Source organism: Danio rerio, chromosome 21, assembly GCF_049306965.1.
Source record: "Danio rerio strain Tuebingen ecotype United States chromosome 21, GRCz12tu, whole genome shotgun sequence".
In the NCBI taxonomy this organism is placed as follows: Eukaryota; Metazoa; Chordata; class Actinopteri; order Cypriniformes; family Danionidae; genus Danio; species Danio rerio.
Window position 1 is genome coordinate 5,110,001 of NC_133196.1, and position 24,247 is coordinate 5,134,247.

At 36.9% G+C, this 24,247-nt stretch overlaps 3 protein-coding genes across 4 annotated transcripts in view; 1 reads left to right on the top strand and 2 right to left on the bottom strand.

Moving 5' to 3' along the window:
- uck1 (uridine-cytidine kinase 1) overlaps positions 1-10,898 on the bottom strand; it is a 16,739-nt gene extending 5,841 nt beyond the window's left edge. The window contains 3 exon segments of the mRNA NM_001004666.1: positions 3,837-3,933; positions 6,430-6,589; positions 10,698-10,898. Of these exon segments, the coding sequence (NP_001004666.1) occupies positions 3,837-3,933; positions 6,430-6,589; positions 10,698-10,787 (347 nt within the window). The 5' untranslated portion in view covers positions 10,788-10,898.
- A 1,382-nt stretch (positions 10,899-12,280) lies between these two features.
- dnlz (DNL-type zinc finger) lies at positions 12,281-17,097 on the bottom strand. Its single transcript, NM_001080648.1, is given in 3 exon segments — positions 12,281-13,094; positions 14,034-14,173; positions 16,733-17,097. Coding segments are annotated over 3 exon segments (546 nt in total). The 5' UTR covers positions 16,991-17,097; the 3' UTR covers positions 12,281-12,946.
- A 5,698-nt stretch (positions 17,098-22,795) lies between these two features.
- The window catches only part of lrrc8aa (leucine rich repeat containing 8 VRAC subunit Aa), a 48,648-nt gene continuing 47,196 nt past the window's right edge, over positions 22,796-24,247 (top strand). The window contains exon 1 of one of the 2 annotated variants that reach the window (XR_012396472.1): positions 22,796-22,950. The gene's annotated coding sequence lies outside the window, so the exon portion shown is untranslated. 2 annotated transcript variants of the gene reach the window in all.

The window sequence follows — 24,247 nt, forward strand, 5'->3', positions numbered from 1 at the left end:
ATGGCACCAGGTTAAACTTTCTGGCCCATTTACAGCACTGACATACATTAAAAAATATATATTGGGGGTCACGAGTCACTGGCATTGTCATTTTTGGGGTCGCGGGCTCAAAAGATTGAGAACCCCTGTCCTAATCATCCCCATATCATAATTGGCTTCATCACTCTGTCTCCTCTCCACCAATCAGCTGGGGCCTCATGTACGAAGACTTGCATTAAATTCATACTAAAACATTGCGTACGGATAAACCTGTAAATGTGTGTACGCAGTAAAAAATTCAGACGTATGAAACAGTGCGTATGCAGAATCCCACGTATATTCTCTATGTACATCCAAATGAAAGTGAAACTGAGCGCATGTGCACAAGTGCAAAACCCATCCCTGCCTCCTCCCCTGTTTTAATATGCTAATGACTCTACTTTGCCAAAACAAAATGAAAACGCAATAGCAAAAGCAAGCAAAAAGAGAAACTTTGAACAGAATGTGAATTGGAGGTGCTCCTATCGGTGGTAGACTGGAAGTTTGCAAGTGGGAAAGTATAGCTGACGCGGTTAAAGCAGTGCGGTCTGAACATCGCACTGTGAGTGAATTAAAAAGAGATGGTCCGATGTAAAGGTGTAAAATTGTGTATTGTCTATAGCAGCGTGAGTGGTGTATCTCGTAAAGCGCATGGCAAGATGTTTTGACACGTTCGAGCATGAACTCAGTTCCAATCCAGCCTCTGATGAACTCATTCTTCTTTTTCCCCCTACTACACATCAGATTTTGCCAACTCTTCATTACGAGGAAGACAAGTAGGAAACATTAATAAGTGTGTGTATTATGTTAAGCGCATTTAAAGGGCCATGACACCCCCCACTTTCGGTTAAAGTCTACTTCAGAATTTTTTCAAAAGATGCAGGATTAATGGGCGTGGAGCTCCGCGAGCATCGGGTAGGAGTGGGCGTGGCCAGCAGGGGAGAAGGGGAGCGAACAACTGTTGATGTCAGTTAGCTCACAAATTGAGACAAACCGTGAGGAGACGCATGAGTTTATAGTTTACAAAGTTAAAATGCAAAGAAATAAACAGTAATTTAATGCCCTGCTACATTTGCTATTCGTAATTTCATTTACACAACCACAATTTATATCATTATAAAGATAATCGTGTTCATATAAACACTATAAATGAGGACTTCTCCCTCAATCCCCGGGTCTGAATCATAGATCTAAATGCAGACTCAGTGGAACAGGTCTCCTGACCTGTCTATTTTAACCATTAGTCCTGCTGGTAATCTGGAGGATTTAGGCAAACACAGCAGCACGGCGATGTGTCTGAATGTGAATGAATTCCTGATACAAGACAACATCCGCCATTCTCCAATTCTTGTGCTGCTTTCCCGACAAAAATGCTTGCATCACACACACAGCTTTGCTGTATGATCGGCCCTGACAGGATCGCGGGGAAAAACATGCAACAAACCCCGTGGATTAAAGAAACAAACACATACGAGCCTTCATAAACAGCTACTGCGTGCCCGTGGGTCCATGTCTCACAGCTTGAGCTTAGCACTGGTCTGGCAGGTCTGCGTCTGCCTTGCCTTCGGAAAGCGCATGCTGTCATGCTCTCATGAATAATTAGGCAGCCGGCTCTTCTCATAGGATAAGAAAACTCCGCTATGAATAATAATGAGAAACCGACGCGTCATTATTGCACTTGCAGTACTCCGCTACGTCGCCGATTTTGATCCCGCCCCAAAAATCATTTTAAACCCGGAAGCTGAAATTATCCAGTTTTCCCCACAATTAAAGCTGACAGGTGCTAACATTGTCTTAACTGATGCTCAACACACACAAATCTGTTAATATAAAAAAAAAGTTCTCCAGGGTGTCCTGAACCTTTAAACATCACATATTATTTGCATTTATTGAATGGAAATGTTTCCGATTCACGTATGCAAATTGGTCTTCAGATGGCGCCTTTATAGCAATGTGTGTGCAGTCGATCTCTCCGATTACATTGAGAAAACCGGCAACGCTGCAAGTTGCGCTTTAATGTTTGGCTGGTCAAATGCATGGTATAGAAACCTAATATACCTGCTAGACATGCGGATGATCCCGTCCCATACAGCTGCCATTGCAGGGCTCAAAGATACTTTGTAGTGTGCAATTTAACACAATTGCCTCTAGGAGTCGCCAATGGAAATAAAACAAATACACACAAGAAATGCACGTACGCCAGACATGAAGTTGGCGTAGACCAACGCACATTCTCACTTTTATTTCATTGTTAGTAAATCTAAACGTGAGCATGAAATCTGACGTCCGCAAAGTTTTTTGTGCGTACGCAGCGTTGATAAATGAGGCCCTTAGTGTGTGGGGTGCGGTTTGGTGCAATATGGCTGCCGTCATGTCATCCAGGTGGATGCTGCACACTGGTGGTGGATGAGGAGATCCCACCCCAATGTGTAAAGTGCTTTGAGTGTCCGGAAAAGTGCTATATAAATGTTAAGAATTATTATTATTATTTAACTAACTTGTGAAGCGCTATTTTATCAGCAATTACATTTTTTTTTGCAACTAATCGCATCGAAAATAAAAGTTTGAGTGCATGTGCTGTGTATATTTATGTATATAAATGCACAAATGCATGTTTTTATTTATATTTAGATATGCAATATGTATATGATACAACTTATATATAAATTTAAATATCTATGTGAGACAGTTTTGTTTCTGTCACCTATGCTGTACAGAAAACACACACATACTGTGTGTTCATTCATTCATTTTCTTGTCGGCTTAGTCCCTTTATTAATCCGGGGTCGCCACCGCGGAATGAACTGCCAACTTATCCAGCAAGTTTTCACATTCAACATTCAACATTTGTTTCACATTCACATTCAACATTCGTTTTCAACACTCACACACACATTCATACTCTACGGACAATTTAGCCTACCCAATTCACCTGTACCGCATGTCTTTGGACTGTGGGGGAAACCGGAGCACCCGGAGGAAACCCACGCGAGGGCAGGGAGAACATGCAAACTCCACACAGAAACGCCAACTGAGCCGAGGTTCGAACCAGTGACCCAGCGACCTTCTTGCTGTGAGGCGACAGCACTACCTACTGCACCACTGCCTCGCCACATACTGTGTATATTGTGTCAAAACAAAATTATTTTGGATGCGATCAATCTTTGCCCAACACTAATTCTTTTAATGATGATAATAGAATAAACAGGTAATAGATGTTTTTCTCAGCTAATTAAGTCTTAAAAATTATGTCAAGGTGCAAACACTGTACCGCTGAGCCCGACCAGATTTCTTGCAGCGTGGAAAATAATTTTGAGCAAGAGCGGTCGGTAACTGGTGTAATTTTGGACGGGAGTGGGTGGTCTAACAATATTGCTCCCGACTCCCGAGCGAGCAAGCATGCGTATGTGCGTGAATGAGCGAGCGTGATGCTGTGTTTAGCTTGTTTGTTGCTGTCTGTGTGTGTGTGTGTCACTTGCTTGCTGCTGTGTGTCTATGAGTGTGTGTTTATACGAACAGCTTGTTATAGGCTGTCTGGACTCTGTATAGCTGGGTGGTTTTTGGTTTTGTTCTCCTCCCTGCTTGTTAGTGGGAACAGGCGCGGTGGGTAGAAAACGTGGCGGGTAGGGCAGCGGGACAACAAATGCTGAATATAAGTGGGAGCGGTTGGGCTCGGACTAAAACCTGGCAGGAGTGGGATTTAAAATTTAGTCCCGTGCAGATCTCTAGTCTATGGCAAAATCTCCAAAGTGTGTCTGTGTGTCTGTCTGTGTGTGTGTGTGTGTGTGTGTGTGTGTGTGTGTGTGTGTATTAATTGCCTGGAATGGGTGACAAAGTCATATGTAGGAACCTCCACCACCTTCCCTTCTACTATATCCTTCAATGTCTGACACATGAACTCCGTATCAAACGCATCTGAAAGAGAGAAAACACACGAGTGCATTGCAAAAACATCATCAATTACTGACCCACGGGTCATTCCAGAATTGTACTACTGAACTCGTGCATTGATTTTATGATTTGAGGACATAATTATCTAACAAACAAATGATAACGGTGTTTTATTCGCAGGTGTGTCAAAGATGAGACGTGTCATTTGGTAAGTGCATCCAGTTTAATGTACAAAAGTAATTTTTAGTGCTGGGCAAAAATCAATCGCATTCAAAATAAAAGTTTGTACACATAGTATATGTGTGTGTACTTTCATATATTTATATATCATAAATTTACTATATACATATATAAATACACGCATGCATATTTGAGAAAATGTTTATTTATATTTAGGTATAAAATGTGTATTGATACAAATTATATATAAATTTAAATATCCATGTAACAAAATTGAATAGTTTTGTTTTTATCGCATACATAATAAATATACACTCAATGGCCACTTTATAAGGTACACCTGTCCAACTGCTCGTTAACGCAAATTTCTAATCAGCCAATCACATGGCAGCAACTCAATGCATTTAGGCAATGAAGACATGATCAAGACAATCTGCTGCAGTTCAAACCGAGCATCAGAATGGGGAAGAAAGGGGATTTAAGTGACTTTGAACGTGGCATGGTTGTTGGTGTCAGACGGGCTGCTCAGAGTATTTCAGAAAATGCTGATCTACTAGGCTTTTCACGCACAACCATCTCTAGGGTTTACAGAGAATGGTCTGAAAAAGAGAAAATATCCAGTGAGCGGCAGTTCTGTGGGCGCAAATGCCTTGTCGATGCCAGAGGTCAGAGGAGAATGGCTGGTTCCAGCTAATAGAAGGCAACACAGTAACTCAAATAACCACTAACACTAACTTTCTGCTGCGACACTCGGATGGTTGGGTCAGAATTTGGCGTCAACAACATGAAAGCATGGATCTATCCTGCCTTGTATCAACGGTTCAGGCTGCTGGTGGTGGTGTAATGATGTGGGGGGATATTTTCTTGACACATTTTGGGTCCATTAGTACCAATTTTGCATCGTGTCAATGCCACAGCCTACCTGAGTACTGTTGCTGCCCATCCTTTATGACCACAGTGTACCCATCCTCTGATGGCTACTTCCAGCAGGATAACGCACTTATGTCATTAAGCGTGAATCATCTCAGACTGGTTTCTTGAACATGACAATGAGTTCACTGTACTCAAATGGCCTCCACATTCACCAGATCCTCAATCCAATAGAGCACCTTTGGGATGTGGTTGAATGGGAGATTTGCATCATGGATGTGCAGCCGACAAATCTGCAGCAACTGTGTGATGCTATCATGTCAATATTGAGCAAAATCTCTAGGGAATATTTCCAGTACCTTGTTGAATCAATGCCATTAAGGATTAAGGCAGTTCTTAAGGCACAAGGGGGTCCAACCCGGAACAAGTAAGGTGTACCTTATAAAGTGGCCGGTGAGAATGTGTATATAATAGTTATTATTTCAAAACAACCTTATATTTTGGATGCAGTTAATCGTGATTAAACAAGGCTAGATTTGATACACTTTGAAAGCTTATTAAATGCAAATAAATGGTCTGCTTGAATGTTAACGAATACATTTATATAAAACTGAAACAGCAAATATTTCAAATAATAAGTGATCGTTCAACATTTTATCACATTTTGAATCCTAGTGTTATTCCTGACAAGGGTAAAACCTATTCTGTTTTGAAGGATAGAGGCTAGGTAATAATGATTTATAATTATGCCAATTAATGAGTATTTTGGGGGCCTAAAATTTATTTATTTATTTATTGTTTTTGTGGAACTTTTTGTCCAAAATACTTCAGAATATATTGTTTTGTGTTCAACAGAAAAAAGCTAATCCAAAAAGTGTAGAAGTATCATCTGAGTGTGAGTAAATAGTGAGTAAATTAACAATTTTTGGGGAACTGTCCCTTTTAGCTATAAATGCAATCAATGACATTTTAATTAATAACATTGTTTTCGGTAAAAACGTGCTTAATGTATCAAATATAATGAGGAAAAGGCTACATGACAAAAATGCTAATGTTAATTGCTGACAAGGGTAAAGCCCAGTGTTTTGAAGGATTGAAGCACAGTAATAATGATTTATAATGACAAATAATGAGTATTTTTGGGGGCTGATGATTTTGAATATATTGTTTTGTGGTCAACAGAAAAAGCTAATCCACGAAAGTGAAGAACCACCACCTGAGTGTGAGTAAATAGTGAAGAATTTTTTTTTTTTTTTTTTTAGGTGAACTGTCCCTTTAAGCTACAGGTACAATGGATTTCATTTTACGGTGTGTTTTTGATAAAACATGTAAAAAAATGTAAACAATAATATTTTGCTCTGGAAAAAAAACTCAAATGCAAAGAGAAAATCATGACAAATGTGTTGTTTTGGTGTTTGAAAGCCCTTTTTGCCCTTGACCCAGATGTTTTGTGTATAGTTTGTTTTTTACCTGGATGGTCAAAGTTGTACTGGCCTTTCAAAGCCTTTGCCTTCTGTTCTGGAGTGAGAACTCTGTAGAAACTGTCCTGGCTGACAATAGTGACCTTCCTCTGATGGTGATCCACTTTATTCTGTCCCAAAAGCTCCATGATTTTTGCACATACTGTGGACTAACAAAAAAAACACCTGTTAATGGCCTGGACTGACAGTCTAGTGCGCATTTGTAATTGCATCAGCCTGAATATCATTACAGATACTGTTACAAGTGGACACCAGGTATAAGAGAAGTGCCTGCTATTTAATTAGTCGCAAAATGGCATTTCACACAGCTTATAATAGACATCCTATGCATGTATACAGTGCAAGGCAAAATTATTAGGCCTCCTGTGAATTTTTGTAATATTTTTTAATATGTTAGAAGGGATGTTTAACAGAGCAAGGATATTTTCACAGTATTTCCTACAATATTTTTTTGCTTTTTCTTTGGCTGAGATGGTGTTTTTTAAACTAGGTCAATATTATTAGCTGCCTTAAAGATGCAGTAAGTGATCTGCCAAAATGCCATCCGTTAGCATAATATCTTTGAAAACAGTCCCTGCCATTCAACACCACACCTAAAATCACGAATGCACATCTTAAAGATGACAGAAGACGTCCCACTAGATGAAGGGTTGTCCAAACTTGGTCCTGGAGGGCCGGTATCCTGCAGGTTTTAGCTTCAACTTGCCTCAACACACCTGCACTGATGTTTCTAGAAAGCCTAATAAGAGCTTGATTAGCTAGTTCAGGTGTGTCTGATTGGGGTTGGAACTAAACTTTACAGGACACCGGCCCTCCAGGACCGAGTTTGGACATGCCTGCACTAGATCATGTCATTCGCCGGTTAGAAAACTTTATAGTTCTTTAAAATACTATAACAGTAAACAGCAAGTGCTTTTAGTGCTGTTGCCTCACAGCAAGAAGGTCGCTGGTTCAATCCTTGGCTCAGTTGCCGTTTCTGTGTGGAGTTTGCATGTTCTCCATGCGTTCGCTTGGGTTTCCTCTGGGTGCTCCGGTTTCCCCCACAGTCCAAAGACATGTGGTACAGGTGAACTGAGTAGGCTAAATTGTCTGTAGTGTATGAGTGTGTGTAAGTGTTTGTGAATGTTTCTCAGAGATGGGTTGCGGCTGAAAGGGCATCCGCTGCGTAAAAACGTGCTGGATAAGTTGGCGGTTCATTCTGCTGTGGCGACCCCAGATTAATAAAGGGACTAAGCTGACAGGAAAATTAATGAATGAATAATACTATAATTCTTATTATATAATTACTATCATTCTTGATTTAAACTGTATTATATCTAGCACGTTTTCAGTTGTGTAGCAGCAAAACTTGTCATATTGAGCAATATTTCATGCATTCAAGGACCGCTGATCTCACTTTCTCACACACTTTGTTCTAAAGCGATTGCTGTATGCTTAGTAGTTGGCCACGGTGTGCAGGAATTCCACTTATTACTAAGCCATACTTACATGCTATTTCAGACTGAATACTCAGAGTAGCGGTTAACAAGATAGGGAGCACATCACAGGCTGTCATTGTTCAAAAATTAACCACTGTGAATATAAAACCAACTTCAGCTTAGTAAAGCAGACTAGGAGAAATAGCGCTCTTTACTGCTGTTCAGTTAAACTAAATAAAAATCTACATTACTGATGCTGTAAAAAGTCCCTTGTGAAACTGAAAGTAGTCGCATCAATCTTTTGCTGGAAGATTTCAGTGGCTGAACAACACTTCTGTGCATATAACCCATTCATAAAACAACACAATCTACATCAGCTCTGCTTGACTAAAATAGTTTAAAACAGAACATCACCTGTCTAACAATAATAATTCAGCCATGGTGTCATCCTTCCTCCAGCGTGCAAAACTCACTCCAATATTGATTCAGGATTTTAAAAAGTTGATTCCCCATTTGTTTTTACCACTGTCTCTCTCCCGCATGCACACACAAATGGCAGATCTGCGTGATAGGGATGCGCAGATGTATAAATCTAAATTTGTTGACAGACAGCTTAGGCTATTTATCAGAATTATGGGAATTGTTTGCACGACGTTAATTAATTGGATGAACATTTTTTAGTTGTATGCTTTACCCAAAATATAAAAACACATTTAGATTATTTACTTTAATTACTATAGGAATGTGAAGAGACTTTCAACCAGCACAACAACAAATGTCTCTGAAGACAATCATTTACTGCACCTTTAAGAAATTAATTATTTCTTTTGACTACATATCAAAACACTGTTGTACAATGACGTGCCTAATAATTTAACTAACTTGTCTAGTTAACCAAATTAACCTAGTTTAGCCTTTAAATGGCATGTTAAGATGAATACCAGTATCTTAGAAAAACATTAGTCACTGTCATTGAAGCAAGGACAATAGGAATTAGTTATTAAAACTATTATGTTTAGAAAATGTGCTGGAAAAAAAATCTTCTTTATGTTTAATAACACTTTAGATTAGAGCTGCACAATATATCGTTTCAGCATCGATATGGCAATGTGCGAATCAGCAATAGACACATCGCAACAGCCACATCACAGAATATGCAATGTCAAGTTGGAACTACTATAGTTAACCAGGAAACAATTCAGAGCACATGAAGTGATTGCAAAGTTTCACCCTACTATAATGGTGTATAATTGTTTTTTATGTGTTTTCAAGGCCCGTGACTATAATTTCAAGTGAACTTAAAACTATTTGGGCACAAGTAATGATAAAGTCTGCCACTTAAACAAAGAACAATTGTGTTTACTTATACAAAAAAGTCTCTATTTTCTGTACCTCAATACACCACCAAAAACCATGAAGTGCTGTTTATTTGATTTCTATCATTGTGCTTTTGTTTTCATCTGTGCTCTAATTATTATTAATTTTTTGGGTAATTTTGTATATTTTATGCAGATGAACCTACAAAATCCCAATCAAAGGAAATGATAAAATTCTTAACAAATAGGAGTTACTAAAGTTATCTTGTGAAATTATATTCATTTCACAATACAAATCCCAGAAAAATAAAAGCCCTACTTTACATATATATATATATATATATATATATATATATATATATACACACACACACACACACACACACACACACACATATATATATATATATATATATATATATATATATATATATACATACATTTTTTTAAATATATATATATATATATATATATATATATATATTTATTTAACATAATTGAAATGACCAGAAGAGATAATAATTGACGTTGACTATATGTTCTGTAATCAAGGTAGAGTTGGCTTTATATAGGCACATTCGTTCATTTTAGCGGACTCTGTATTGTTTACCAGGCTAATTTGAATATTAGGTCTGAAATGACTTCAAAATGGTTTTCTGATAAGTATGGTTTTACCTTTGCACCTGACCCAGAGATTGCTGTATTTGGGTACTCTCATTCTCTGCTGAAATGTAATGTGTCCTTACAAAGCACCATCATTTATGGAATGATTACTGCTAAGTATGTCATTCTAAAACTGGAAATCAGATTCTTTTCCTCAATTTAAGACATGGTTAACTTACCTCACACAAATATTGCAAGTGGAAAGAGTCTGTTATGGAGTTATTGATAAGTTTTACAATGCATCGCAACCATTTCTTGAACACCTGGACCAATATAACGCAAATTTAGAGCAGAGGTGTAATGCTTAATATGCTCATTACCCCTATTGTCTGCCTCTTTGTATTTTCAGTGAAACCGTATTAAAAAACAGAAATTGTTTTTTTAATAATAACTTTAATTACTATTACCATTATTTTCTTTACATTACAATGCTTATTTCATGTGTATATTTTTATATATTTATGTATATATTATTTGTATTTATATTGTTGTTGTGTTGTTTGGCAATTATTGAAAATGTAAAACTAATAAAAACGCTTGTTTAAAAAAAAACAGTATGACCTCAAAAACAATATTAGCACTATTTAATTGACTACTAAGTACAATGTTGTAGTTGATGTTCATTGGCTGCTGTTATGATTTCCCTGTTTAATGTTAGAATTTGCAAATAATACTTTTTTGAAATTATATTATTAAGGAGAACGTCCGAACGTGTGAATATAAAACCAACTTAATCTTAAATTAAGGAAAATAAAACAAGTAACGTTAAATGCTAACTCATTGCTAACCCAACATGCGATGTTTTTAATGCATTTTTAAGCATCTATATATGTTTTCATTATGTATGCAATGTCCCATACCTTCCCGCTGGCCGTTCCTCCGCTCACACCGATCAGGAAAGGTCGGTGCCGCGGCCGCTCATTGTCACACAGCATACCGGATGAATTCATGCTAAAACGGTGGCAAACACCGCGTTTACTTTACGTGTGGAGTCCAGATGAGCGCATAAACTCGTTCCGGAGATGAACTGTCATCGGTTGGAGGTTGTTGGGGCGGTGTGTGATCAAGTACCGCCTGGTTTCACTATCAGCCGGGGATGTTTGTCTATTTTCGGGACGTTTCTCTTCCACCGCGGGGCGCTCGGTGACTCAAACCGACAAGTTTCCGTTGAGGGTCGTTAAATTCTCTTAATGCTTTTAATCTTATTGTGTTAATTTAGAGAGTATCATATTATAAATCTACACCTTATCGAAACTTATTCCTGAGGTTTAACTGTATACCGTCACAACAGTGTTTAATATAATGTTGTCTAAAACAGCATGCGGTTATAACTACAAACGACAGTGATTGGTCTGTCAGTCTCCAGCGGTGAGATAGGTAACAGTGACTGTGTGACCAACCTACCTGCGCACCAAATTAGCGCCGTTTTATAACGATATAACATTTTGTAAAGACGTTTGAAAATAATAATTGGCGTTTAATTGAAAATATACTCTACGGAATTGTTGTTTACAATGTATTTCATATACAATAAATGCAGGTCGGTAATGTAAGCACCGACCATTTTGGATCTTTCTGTATTGAGGATTGCCGTTCTACCCGGTTTTTCTGTTTTATGTACGTGACTGCGTCATTACGCTGTGTAAACTTGAAAACGGACGCATCACACATATTTCAACACGAGTATCTTCGATTGACTTTTAAGATTTTGTGACAATAATTCATTCATTCATTTTCCCTCGGCTTAGTCTCATTATTCATCTGGAGTCACCACAGCGGAATGAACCGCCAACTTATCCAGAATAAGTTTTACACAGTGGGAAACACCCATACACACTCATTCACACAAATACACCACGGCCAATTTAGTTTAGTCAGTTCATATAGTGCATGTGTTTGGACTGTGAGGAAAACTGGAGCACCCGGAGGAAGCCCACGCCAACATGGGGAGAACATGCAAACTCCACACAGAAATGCCAACTGACCCAGCCGGGGCTCAAACCAGCGACTTTCTTGCTGTGAGATGACAGTGCTAACCACTGAACCACCGTGTCACCCTCTTAACAATAATTCACTCTCAAAATTATTTAATAGCCAAAAAAAAAAAAAAAAAACTTAGAAAATATTAATTTTAAAAATATTAAATAAATTTCCTAATTATATTATTACTATAGTTTTCATATACATTTTCAATATATGCTGTTATTAAAAAAAACAAAACATTTTATTTAACACATTTGCAACAATGTTTTTGAGAAAAGTTTCTTCTAATTGCTGTGGCTGCAAATTTTAGACAAAAAATATTTCATTTATAAACAAAACAGAAATATACAAAAATGTTTAATATGTACAAAAAAGTAATATATATTTACAAACAAATAATATATATAGTTTCTCTTCATTCAAATCTAAATGTTCATATTTGATAATGGCAACCACAGTATAACATTAAAAAAAAATTGTTTATTTTTCCTTTTATAAAATACTTTCATTCATCAAGGACATTAAATTAAATTGATCAAGCATGACCGTAAACATTTATATCTTTACAAAACATCTAATTTCAAATAAATGCTGCTATTTGTAACTTTCATTCTTTGAAAAGTCCTTAAACTAAAATGTATAAGAAAAATGAAGCAAGAATAAAGTCAACATTTATAATAAAAAACATTATTTAAGACTGAGCACCAATAATAATTGATCATAATAGACCGTCAAATAAGCAGAGGAATCATTTTTGAAGGATTATATTACATTAGACTAAAGTAATGATTAAAACACTGCTGTTTTAGTCCATTTCAGAATGTCTAAGCCTCTTCTTTTTGTGTTTTTGCTTGTACTCATTGGTTGTTTGTGGAAAAATGTTATCGATTAAGCTGTTTTTATGTTTTCCAGTCAAAGCTCTCTAAAATAAGCCAAGTGTAAATGTTGCAGTGACCACCAGGGGGAGCAGAACACTTCAAAATAACATCAAAAGTCTTGAGGTGATGATTTATTTAATTTTACAGTGCTTTAATAGAACAAATGTATTAAAACTATAACAATATGATGCAAGGAATTACTAGACCTGATAAGATAACCAGTGGCAGACAGTCAGTATAAATATCCATCATGTTTTGTCTGAACCGTCGCTCAGATGTGCTGGTTTCTGTTCATCTGGATTATTTCTGGATTCTTCGTTAACAATCTCCAGAGCCTCGCTTCCTTCAACTCTTCGCACCGATTCCCCTTTAGCAGCCAGAATCTCCTCGATGTTTCTATGGCAAAACACAATGCTCAGTGGTCGAGTTAAGTTATTCTCAGGATGCTTTAAAGCAGGGGATTTCAAACTGGAGCTGAGAGGAAAAACTAAATATTATGTCAAATATAAAAATAAATATTAATAAACAAATATAAAAACTTAAAATAAGCATAGCAATTAAAACGTTAATGATACAGATGTGATTCAATTATGATGAATAAACTAGATCAATTACTAATAATATTCGTTAATTCATTTTTCTTGGGCTTTCGGCTATTCATTCATTCATTTATTTTATTTTCGGCTTTGTTTCTTTGGCCTTTATTAATCTGGTTTCGCCACAGCGGAATGAACCGTCAACTTATTCAGCATATGTTTTATGCAGTGGATGCCCTTCCAGCTGCAACTCATCTCTGGCAAACATCCACACACACACACACACACACACACTATGGACAATTTAGCCTACCCAATTTTTCCTATAGTGCATGTCTTTGGACCGTAGGGGAAACCGGAGCACCCAGAGAAAACCCACACGAATGAATGGACAACATGCAAACTCCTCACAGAAACGCCAACTGACCAAGCCGAGGCTCAAACCAGCAACCTTCTAGCTTTGAGGTGACAGCACTACCTACTGCGCCACCGCGTTGCCCGAAACAATATTTATATTTAAAAATTTTATTGAAACATAAATAAATGATCAATACTCAAAATTTAGGGGGTTAAAAAAACTCAAGAAATGTTTTTAAATGAATACTTTATCATCATTAAATTCTTCCTGCTGAAAATTGGGTCTTTATACATGAAAACTTAATCATTTATAATGTTTTAAGTACTTTTTTTTATTTTTAGGATGTGGTCTCTTTTACAAGAATGATTATATTGTGGGTATTTATTTATATTCTGCCTTTAAAATAATGTGCGCAGATGAATTGTATATACACACACATACCTTTTCCCCTCCAGGTCCGAGAACCACTTCAGATTATCAGCGATGACGTGATGGTTCTTGCACCCAGGACAGGTAACTATGACGACACCCTTGTGATAGGCCAGCTTGGAGATTTTCTTCATGGAGCGAGTGGAGCAAACCTGAACGCAAGAGTGAAGAATTAAAGGGACAGTTCACCCAAAAATAACAGTTAACTCCTCATTTTCTATTCGTCATGTGGTTTGAATAAGTTTTTTTTCTCTGTCGAACACAAGAAGATATTTTGAAAAATGCTGGTTGCTGGCACAAATTGACTTCCATAGAAGGAAAAAATATAACGGAAGTCAATGAGTCCCTTTAAAGCACTCAAACTCAATTCCTGGAGGGCCGCAGCTCTGCACAGTTTAGCTTTAACCCTAATAACCACAACATCCCTGATCAAACTTATCAAGTCCTTCAGGCTTGTTTGAAACCTACAGGTAAAGCTGCGGTCACGCTAGAGTTTAAGCTTGCAAAATTTTGTCATACGGCGGATTAAACGAGATGATTAGATGATGGGTCCATATATTAAAAATTTCTGTCCAGAGAGGTCATGTTTTAATCCTCGATTGGTCTCACGCAGTCAAGTTATGCGATTTCGCAGGTCAGAGTTCCCCAAGCTTAAACTTTCCAACGCAGCAATCTGCGAAACTTGACGCACAAACTTGCGTTTCCAGTCTGACACATTCGAGTGCGTATGAATAGAAGTCTATGGGGAGAAAATTCCAGTGTGACCGCAGCTTAAATGTGTTGAAGTAGGGTTGGAATTAATCTGTGCAGGGCTGCAGCAGTCCAGGAACTGAGTTTGACACCCCTGTTTTAAAGGAATAGTTCACCAGAAAATATCATGTGATTATCACCGATTGGATGAGAGGGGTCTGGCTGCAGACCTGGTGCAGTGCAATCTGGACTGCATCCAATGCTTTTTAATAGGCTCACCTAACCCCACCCCTAACCCTACCCGTCACATTGACGTCACTCGCTCCATTTGAGTGCATTGTGTCTGACATTGCATCGCTGAGTGATGCAGTCTCAGCTTGCATCATAAAGGCTGCATCCAGACACTATTGGATTGGATGTGCAATTCAGAATCTTGCCAGAAATAGTACGTCATCTGGGTACTTCTTGCCTACTGTTTTTTTCATTACTATAAATTCAGGCATACTACTCGGCTCGCATACTGTATTTAGTGTTCTATATAGTATGGAGGAATACGATTTCGGAAGCAGGCATTGACTTCCATAGTAGATCTTTTTCATATTATGGATGTCAATGGTATATAACATTCTTCAAGAAATCTTCTTTCGTGTTAGAAAAAAACTAAACTCTTGTAGGCGAGTAGTCTGTGAATACATTTTTATTTGTGGATGAACTCATTCATTCATTCATTCATTTTCTTGTCGGCTTAGTCCCCCCATCAATCCGGGGTCGCCACAGCGGAATGAACCACCAACTTACCCAGCAAGTTTTTACGCAGCGGATGCCCTTTCAGCCGCAACCCATCTCTGGGAATCATCCACACACACATTCATACACTACGGATAATTTAGCCAACCCAATTCACCTATACCGCATGCCTTTGGTCTGTGGGGGAAAACGGAGCACATGCAAAGGCAGGGAGAACATGCAAACTCCACACAAACGCCAACTGAGCCGAGGTTTGAACCAGCGACCCAGCAACCTTCTTGCTGTGAGGCGACAGCACTACCTACTGCACCACTGCCTCGCCCTTGTGGATGAACTATCCCTTTAAAATCTGCATGAAAATGAGCTGCTGAGACTTTGATTTCTGTATGTTGATGTACCTCCATCTTGTGCATGAAAATCAGACACTAGCTCAAAGATGTAATGTTGAGGGACACGACAGAAATATAATCAAAAAGAATATTTATTTTAACACAATTGAAAATAACGGTAACACTTTACAATAAGGTTCATTGGTTAATGCATTTACTAACATGAACTAATCATGAACAGCACATGTACAGCATTTATTAATCATAATTGATCATTTACTAATGCATTATTAACATCCAAGTCCGTGCTCGTTAACATTAGTTAATGCACCATGAGTTAACAAATACAGTAGTAAATGTATTGTTCATTGTTTGTTCATGTTAGTAAATGCATTCATTAACATTAACTAATGAACCTTATTGTGAAGTGTGACCAAAATAACATAATCAAAACATCAGTATGCACAGTTTGTTCAATCAGTGTGAAAAGCAAGTGAATGGATGCGCTAAGTGTTGTTGGTTATAGTGTAAATAAATTTAAAGCGACAGTCACCAAAACGCCACAATTAGGATCAAAACCTAAAAGAGGAAGATTTAAAGAGTCATAAAACATTATTAATGTTGTATTTTGAGCTGCAACGTCACACACACATTCTAGAGCAGTGGTCACCAAACTTGCTCCTGGAGGGCCGGTGTCCTGCAGATTTTAGCTCCAACCCTAATCAAACACACCTGAACAAGCTAATCAAGATCTTACGAGGTATACTTGAAACATCCAGGCAGGTGTGTTGAGGCAAGTTGGAGCTAAACCCTGCAGGGACACCGGCCCTCCAAGACCGAGATTGGTGACCCCTGCTCTAGAGACATCAGAGACAAGGATAATAGGTCCCCTTTAAGTAAGTTAGTGTGAAGTTTTCCTCACGGAAGAGTTAGGAATCGTCTTACTTTGCAGGTGTATACCAGGTGATAGTGTGTGGACTGCAGCTGTCCGATGGCTTCGGTGGAGAAACTCCTGCAGAAACTCAATCCTAATCCTGCATCGTGTCCCACATCAGACCTCAGTGTTGAGTTAGTGAAGGCGCTGTTTGACTCCTCATGTGTTACTCTGGCTATTCGCTGTGTTTCGGGCACTGACAGGACTCCCGCACCACGTGATCGGAGTAATCTCGGTCTGAATAACAAGTAACACAGTCGAGAGTTCATTGTCCTAACTTTTATTCTATTTTAACACCCGCTGCTTTCCTAATAACGATATTTGACATTTCTGCTCGCAGCGAGTTGAATACAATCGCTCGTCGCTTGCTGATGACGTCAGACATGCAGAGGCTTGAAGCCCCGCCCGCTATGTTTACATGTGGATTACATCAGTTTGTTTTCCCGTGGTCATGTACAGTCAGTGGTTTAGTGGTTATTTGTGTATTATAAATGCATATTATAAATGAAAGTAACAAAATAAATTGTAAATGATTATCAAACAACAAATAATTTAGTAATTGTCACATTGTCCTGAACACACACACACACACACACACACACACACATATATATATATATATATATATATATATATATATATATATATATATATATATATATATATATATATATATATATATATATATATATATATATATAGCATTTGTTCTTAAACAATTTATTATATTATTTACTAACTTTATTTTATAATACGTAAATAAGATCTATAAATTATTATAATAAAACATTTATTAGATGTTTATATTGCATGATAATAATTCCATAAACATACTATAAATAAATAACTTATAATAAATATCTAAAAGCATATTCAACTATTATGTTCTATTTGCATATAAAATTAATAATATATATGATGACAAATGTATACAATATAATATTAAGCACTTACATATACCGTTTATTTTAGAATTATACTTATACACATTTTAATATAATATAATTGTTTGTTATAATATTTATTTTAGTACAATATATTAAGATTTTAAAAAGTAATTTATATAATTTAATATCTTATAATACTTATAATAATTATGTTTCTGGGCGGTTCAATCTGTTGTGGCGACCCTTGACCAATAAGGGACTAAGGAAAATGTATAATGAATATATAATAATAATAATTATTATTATTATTATTATTATTATTCATTTTCATTAATACACTATGGCCAGTTTAGTTATTCAATTCACCTTAAGCGCATGTCTTTGGACTGTGGGGAACCAGCTCAAACCAGTGACCTTCTAGCTGTGAGGTGATCGTGCTACACACTGCGCCACTGAGACGCCTGTAATTATTATGGTTATCATGATTATTTATTTATTTATAAGTATATGTTTTTAGTTTTAAAAAATCTGTTTTAATTTCTTTGTTGTTTGAGTCGTTTGTGTGTTTTGGACCGTAAGTGTGTATTATTAAAACTTTGATTATGATGATGATGATGATTATGAATAATCTGATAATTATTGTATATTTTTTTATAATTAAAATATTAAAATATTAAAAATATGTCCATATAGATCCGTAAAGTAATCATGATTATAATTCTATTATAATTCTATTATCTTTTAATTATCATTCTATGCTTTCCACAACATTATAAACATTCCACAGACTGCTTTTGTGCCTTTGATGTGTAGAACGCGCATTCTAAAGTTGTTGAAAGCCCTTTCTGACGTCATACAGTGAGTGACCTCATATTTCCGTTATTCAGCAGTTGTGAGTTTCTCTCCGGCTCCCCCAGTGTGTTGCGACAGTTCCTTCGGTTACAGTAAATACAAACGCGACTAAAAAAAACGACCTTCATGGCAGGAGGATCGTCTGCGCCGCTGCTCCGCCCTGCGTCAAAGTCACGCCCGCTCGTGCAGGATCAGCGCGGTTCAGTCATCGAGCCGCAGTACAAATCATACTATGGCAAACACCAGCCTCATGAATATTAATGAGTGAATGCTGTCGTTGCCTAGTAACGATCTCGCGCAGCTTTCAGACCTGAGGATTTACCCATGTGTCGGATATTTGTTATTTAATGTTAGGAAAAATTAATTTAAGTAAATATATTTAATCATAGAATAAAAAATGAAGGAAAAAAAATCTAATTATATCAAAGTTAATTAAAAGACATACCCCAGGTTAATAATAATAATAATATATATCATATTTGTAAAATAACACAGGGGATTGATTATAAATGTTGTCACAAATTGTAAAAATACAATTTGAATAATAAAAAATAAACTTTTAATAATAGATGTATAATTAATAATTTTATCTACATTAATCTGGATTATGAAAACAAAATGTCTACATATATGTACTTTTATAATTGATTTCATTTCTCTCTCTCTCTCTCTCTCTTCTATATACACACACACACACACACACACACACACACACACACACACATATATATATATATATATATATATATATATATATATATATATATATATATATATATATATATATATATATTAGCAGTGGGTAGCACAATCGCCTCACAGCAAGAAGGTCGCTTGTTCGAGCCTCAACTGGGTCAGTTGGCATTTCTGTGTGGAGTTCGCATGGGTTTCCTCCGGATGCTCCAGTTTACCCTACAAGTCCAAAAACATGGTACACACACAGCTTAAATAAGAGAAGATGCAACATAAGATTAGATACTCTCAGTTCTACTTGGATTTGCATGCAGACACTACTAATGAGGACACAAAGACTTTACAGTATTTTGCTGTTCTTTTTCTTGATTTTACAAAAAAATCCTGCAGCTGTGATTGCCAGTAATCTTCTGTTTTTAACATTTCACAATCGTAAATTCAATTTACAGAATATTTCTGTTAAAAATACATTCCACAGTGTGTATTTTTCATTAAACACATTTAACTCCTTAAATCCCAGAGCAAAATCCTCTCTAGGGTCCTCACTACAGAGAGTTGAACTGTGACAGTGATGGATTTAATAAGATAATTAAGTGTATTATTAAAGGAGAATTATTGATCAACAACTGTTAACAAGCAGAATCACCGAAGGAAATAAAACCAAAACCAAATTACAGTTACAATTAATTTATATTTATTTATTTATTTATTTATTTATTTATTTATTTAGAGAGAGAGAGAGAGAGAGAGAGAGTCACTAAAGCAAATCATAGTTCCATAGATAAAAAAACATTAAAAATAGCCTTAGCAATTTATCATTGTGATATAATTACTGTAGTAATAATAATTGTAATAGTTGTATGGTAATAGTTGTGATAATTATTATTGTAATAGCTGAGCTGCCGTATAGTAGGCTTGTTGTAAAAAATATTTTATTTAAATAAAATTTTAATAAAATGTTAAAGCTTAACAATGAATTAAAATGTCATACCATGATTATTCAGATAGTTAAAAAATAAGGAAATAAATATTTGAAACAATAACAACAACTTTGCGATTCTTTGGCCCTATTGCCATGAACCTCTGCTCTAAAACCAAAGAGCATACAATCACCAAGAGGCGACACTCTGTTGCTATTTGGGAAACAGCAACTAGATGCCACTAGTGTCATGTGGAGGCCATTTTGGAATGAAAATTCCAATAGGAAAACAGCACGGATAACTAACATCAAAAAGCTTAGAATCACCAAGAGGCGACACTCAATAGAACGTTCCGTTGCAACAGCAGCGCCCAGCAACAGCCCTGCGATTCCACCCTTTTGGAGTGAAAGTGGTCGGCCATCCATTGGATCTCATTGCTGTTGCGATGGCAAGCAGCTGCTTTGTTTTCAATTTATTTATTCAAAACGTGCATTAAAGCTGTGTGGAAATATAAATTTCTATCAACTAATTCCAAATGAACAATAATCTATGTATAACTGAAAAGTTATATTCTTTGGTTTTTAATTATATAACTTCATTAACATCCCAGCTAGGAGGGACATTTAACCTTTATCTTTCTGACTACAGGCTAAGTCAGTGATGCAAATGCTTTAAACGACTCTGTCTTTGTCTTCGGGTGTTGCTTTTATGCTACAGAAAGTTGATTAACTTGTGTGGTCAGTAGCTGGGCCGTTTTTTAACACCTATGCCATGCTGACTCCAACTCTTAATTTGCATGCTTTGTTTAGCCAGATCCCGTCCTCCTAAGAACACAATATAGACATGAAATCTTTGTCTTAAATCAAACTTGTGTGAGACTTGTTACAGACTTGTAAAAGAACTTGCAGACTGCGGACCTCTAGTAGGCTCTTGCAGACACATGGACATCTTAAAGACGCTGTATGACTGCAGATTAACCAACACGTCTCAATAAAGGAATTCTGCTTGTTTCGAGTCTCCTGGACTGGGTTCTCTCTTCTTTTCACTCATTTATTTTTTTTCAACAGCTGACATACAACCTGAAATACGACAATATAAAGCTTACTATCTCAATCATCAGCACTTTTAATAGTTTATTTTTACAGGCTTATAATATGCTGTGGTTCTATTGGAATTTTCATTCCAAAATGGCGGCATCTACTGGCTGTTTCCCAAATTACAAGAGAGTGTCGCCTCTTGGTGATTCTATGTTCTTTGGGAACATTAGACAGAATGAAATAAAATATTGAGTAAAATGTGAGTTAAAATGAGTACATCCCCTTTGAAAAGTAACATTTTAAAGGGCCATGACACCCCCCACTTTCGGTTAAAGTCTACTTCAGAATTTTTTCAAAAGATGCAGGATTTATGGGCGTGGAGCTCCGCGAGCATCGAACAGGAGTGGGCGTGGCCAGCAGGGGAGGACGTGAGCGAACGAAGCTAGCTCACAAAATGAGACAAACCGTGAGGAGACGCATGAGTTTATAGTTTACAAAGTTAAAATGTAAAGAAATGAACAGTGATTTAATGCCCTGCTCCATTTGTTATTCGTAATTTCATACACACATAACCACAATTTATATCATTATAAAGATAAGTGTGTTCATGTAAACACTATAAATGAGGACTTCTCCCTCAATCCCCGTTTCCAGCAGACTCAGTGCAGCAGGTCTCCTGACCCGTCTATTTTAACCATTAGCCCTGCTGGTAATCTGGAGGATTTAGGCAAACACAGCAGCACAGTGATGTGTCTGAATGTGAACGAACTCCTGATAAAAGACAGCGTCCGCCATTCTTTAATTCTCTTGCTGCTTTCCCGACAAAAATGCTTCCATCACACACACAGCTTTGCTGTATGATCGGCCCTGACAAGATCGTGGGGGAAAACATGCAACAAACCCCGTGGATCATGGAAACAAACACATATGAGCCTTCATGAACAGCTAAATACTGTGTGCCGTAGGTCCGTGATGTGTCTCACAGCTCGGGCTTGACTCTGGCAGGTCTGGCAGGTCTCATGAATAATTACGCAGCCAGCTCTTCTCATAGGATAAGAAAACTCCGCTATGAATAATAATGAGAAACCGACGCATCATCATTGCACTTGCAGTACTGCGCTACGTCGCCGATTTTGATCCCTCCCCAAACATCATTTTAAACCCGGAAGCTGAAATTAGCTGACAAAAGCTCAAAATGATCCAGTTTTCCCCACAATTAAAGCTGACAGGTGCTAACATTGTCTTAACTGATGCTCAACACACACAAATCTGTTAATATATATAAAAAAGTTCTCCGGGGTGTCCTGAACCTTTAAAACAATATCTCAATAAAAACAGACAATTTCCAAAATGTTGACAGGACTAAGTTTAATACATCTGATATCTAAAATATCTGTTTCACAATTAAGGTTAACAAAATAACTTAATTTCCTTCTTTTTACTCAAATTATGGTTAAGCAAAAATGAGTATACACAACAAAACTACATTATTTGGTAGTTTGTGATTCTAAGCTCTGCTTAAACTGAAGCGATTCGTCAATCCGTCGTCAGCCTCCCGTCCACTAAACTGGTTTCAGCCAATCAGCTGCGCCTACAGGGCTAACCTAAAGAAACGTCATGAATATTCAAGAGCCGGGCCTTCGCCTTAGTAAGATTCAAAACATGCGCGTCCCGGGGCGGTTGAAGTGACGCGTTTTCCTGGGCGGGTTTATCCGCGTTCCTCAACTCTTTCCTCGGGCTGCGGGAGTGAGAGCTGCCGCTGTGGACCGTGTGGACCGGCGGAGAGACATGTATCAGTTATACGCCACAGGAGCCAGAAATCCACTCAGTACTGAAGCCGGTGAGTTGCTCCGCGTGTGTGTGTGTGTTTCTCAGGGTGTTCTGGGTGTGTTCAACCACACAACAGGCTTTTTGGAGAACAACAAGACAAGCTTTAATTTTCCACCCGTGGAAAACCATTAGACTGCAGGCCCAGGACTGAGCGTGTGCGCTTAACTTTGCGTGTCTCGAGTTAGTCAATGAATTATTGAGTTTTGGTGTTTCTGTCCTTGAGTTTTCACTTTCCACAGTGTTTCATACGCGTGTTTATTTGTGTGGATCTCATCTGGTTGATGAAAAAGCTGATGTAATTACTACAGGACTCCTATAAGGGGTTCATTCTGGGGAAAAGTTCAGAGAAAACATTGTGTATAAAGTAAATCTTAATAAAAACTTAAGAGTCGTAAGAGACACAAACAAGCTAGACAAATAGTGTTGAATTAAAAAAAAAAAGGTAATAAATAATTCATTTAAAACGCAGTGCTGTCGTGTCTAGAAACAAATATAATGAAATACTAGAATATTTATCTTAAAATGACACTTTTGTAAATGCATACACACACACACACACACACACACACGCACACACATATATATAGATAGATAGATAGATAGATAGATAGATAGATAGAGAAAGAGAGAGAGAGATGGTAGATTGAGATAAATATTACATTATTATACATGCACTGTGCTTAAAGGAAGAAGTATAACCACTTAATTCAGAAATAAAAACAAGTTATGAAATCTGTAATAAAAAGACACTTGTTTAAAAATGCAGTGCTATAATAAGTAAAACAAAATATTACACAACTGTAATATACATTTATAAAGGGGCTTTTGTCCATACAAATAAATAGAAATGATTATTCAAATTTAGGATGATCATCATCATATTTTGTGGGATTTAAAAGATTGAAAACCTTTAGTTTAGACCAGTGGTCCTCAAACTTTGTTCATCAAGTACCACCTCAGAAAAAAAAATGGTCTCTCCAAGTACCACCATAATGAGCATTATTGAAATACAGTGGCGTAGTAAAGCAGCTACAGTTCTGCACAGTTCAAAAACATGGCAAGATTAATTCCTATTGTTAAGAATATTTATCATTGTCAGCCTCTTTAAACATAAATAGTCTGAACGTTAACACTGTGCTTGTATGTAAAAAAAACAAGTAAACTAAAAAGTCAACATTTAAGAAAAGTGCTGTACTTAAATGTAAAGTATTAAGATATAGTAGCCAATTCATTGACACCTGAAAATGTTGCCTGGACCTCAGAATTATAGGCTATATGTCATATAATGAATATTATTATATGTCATG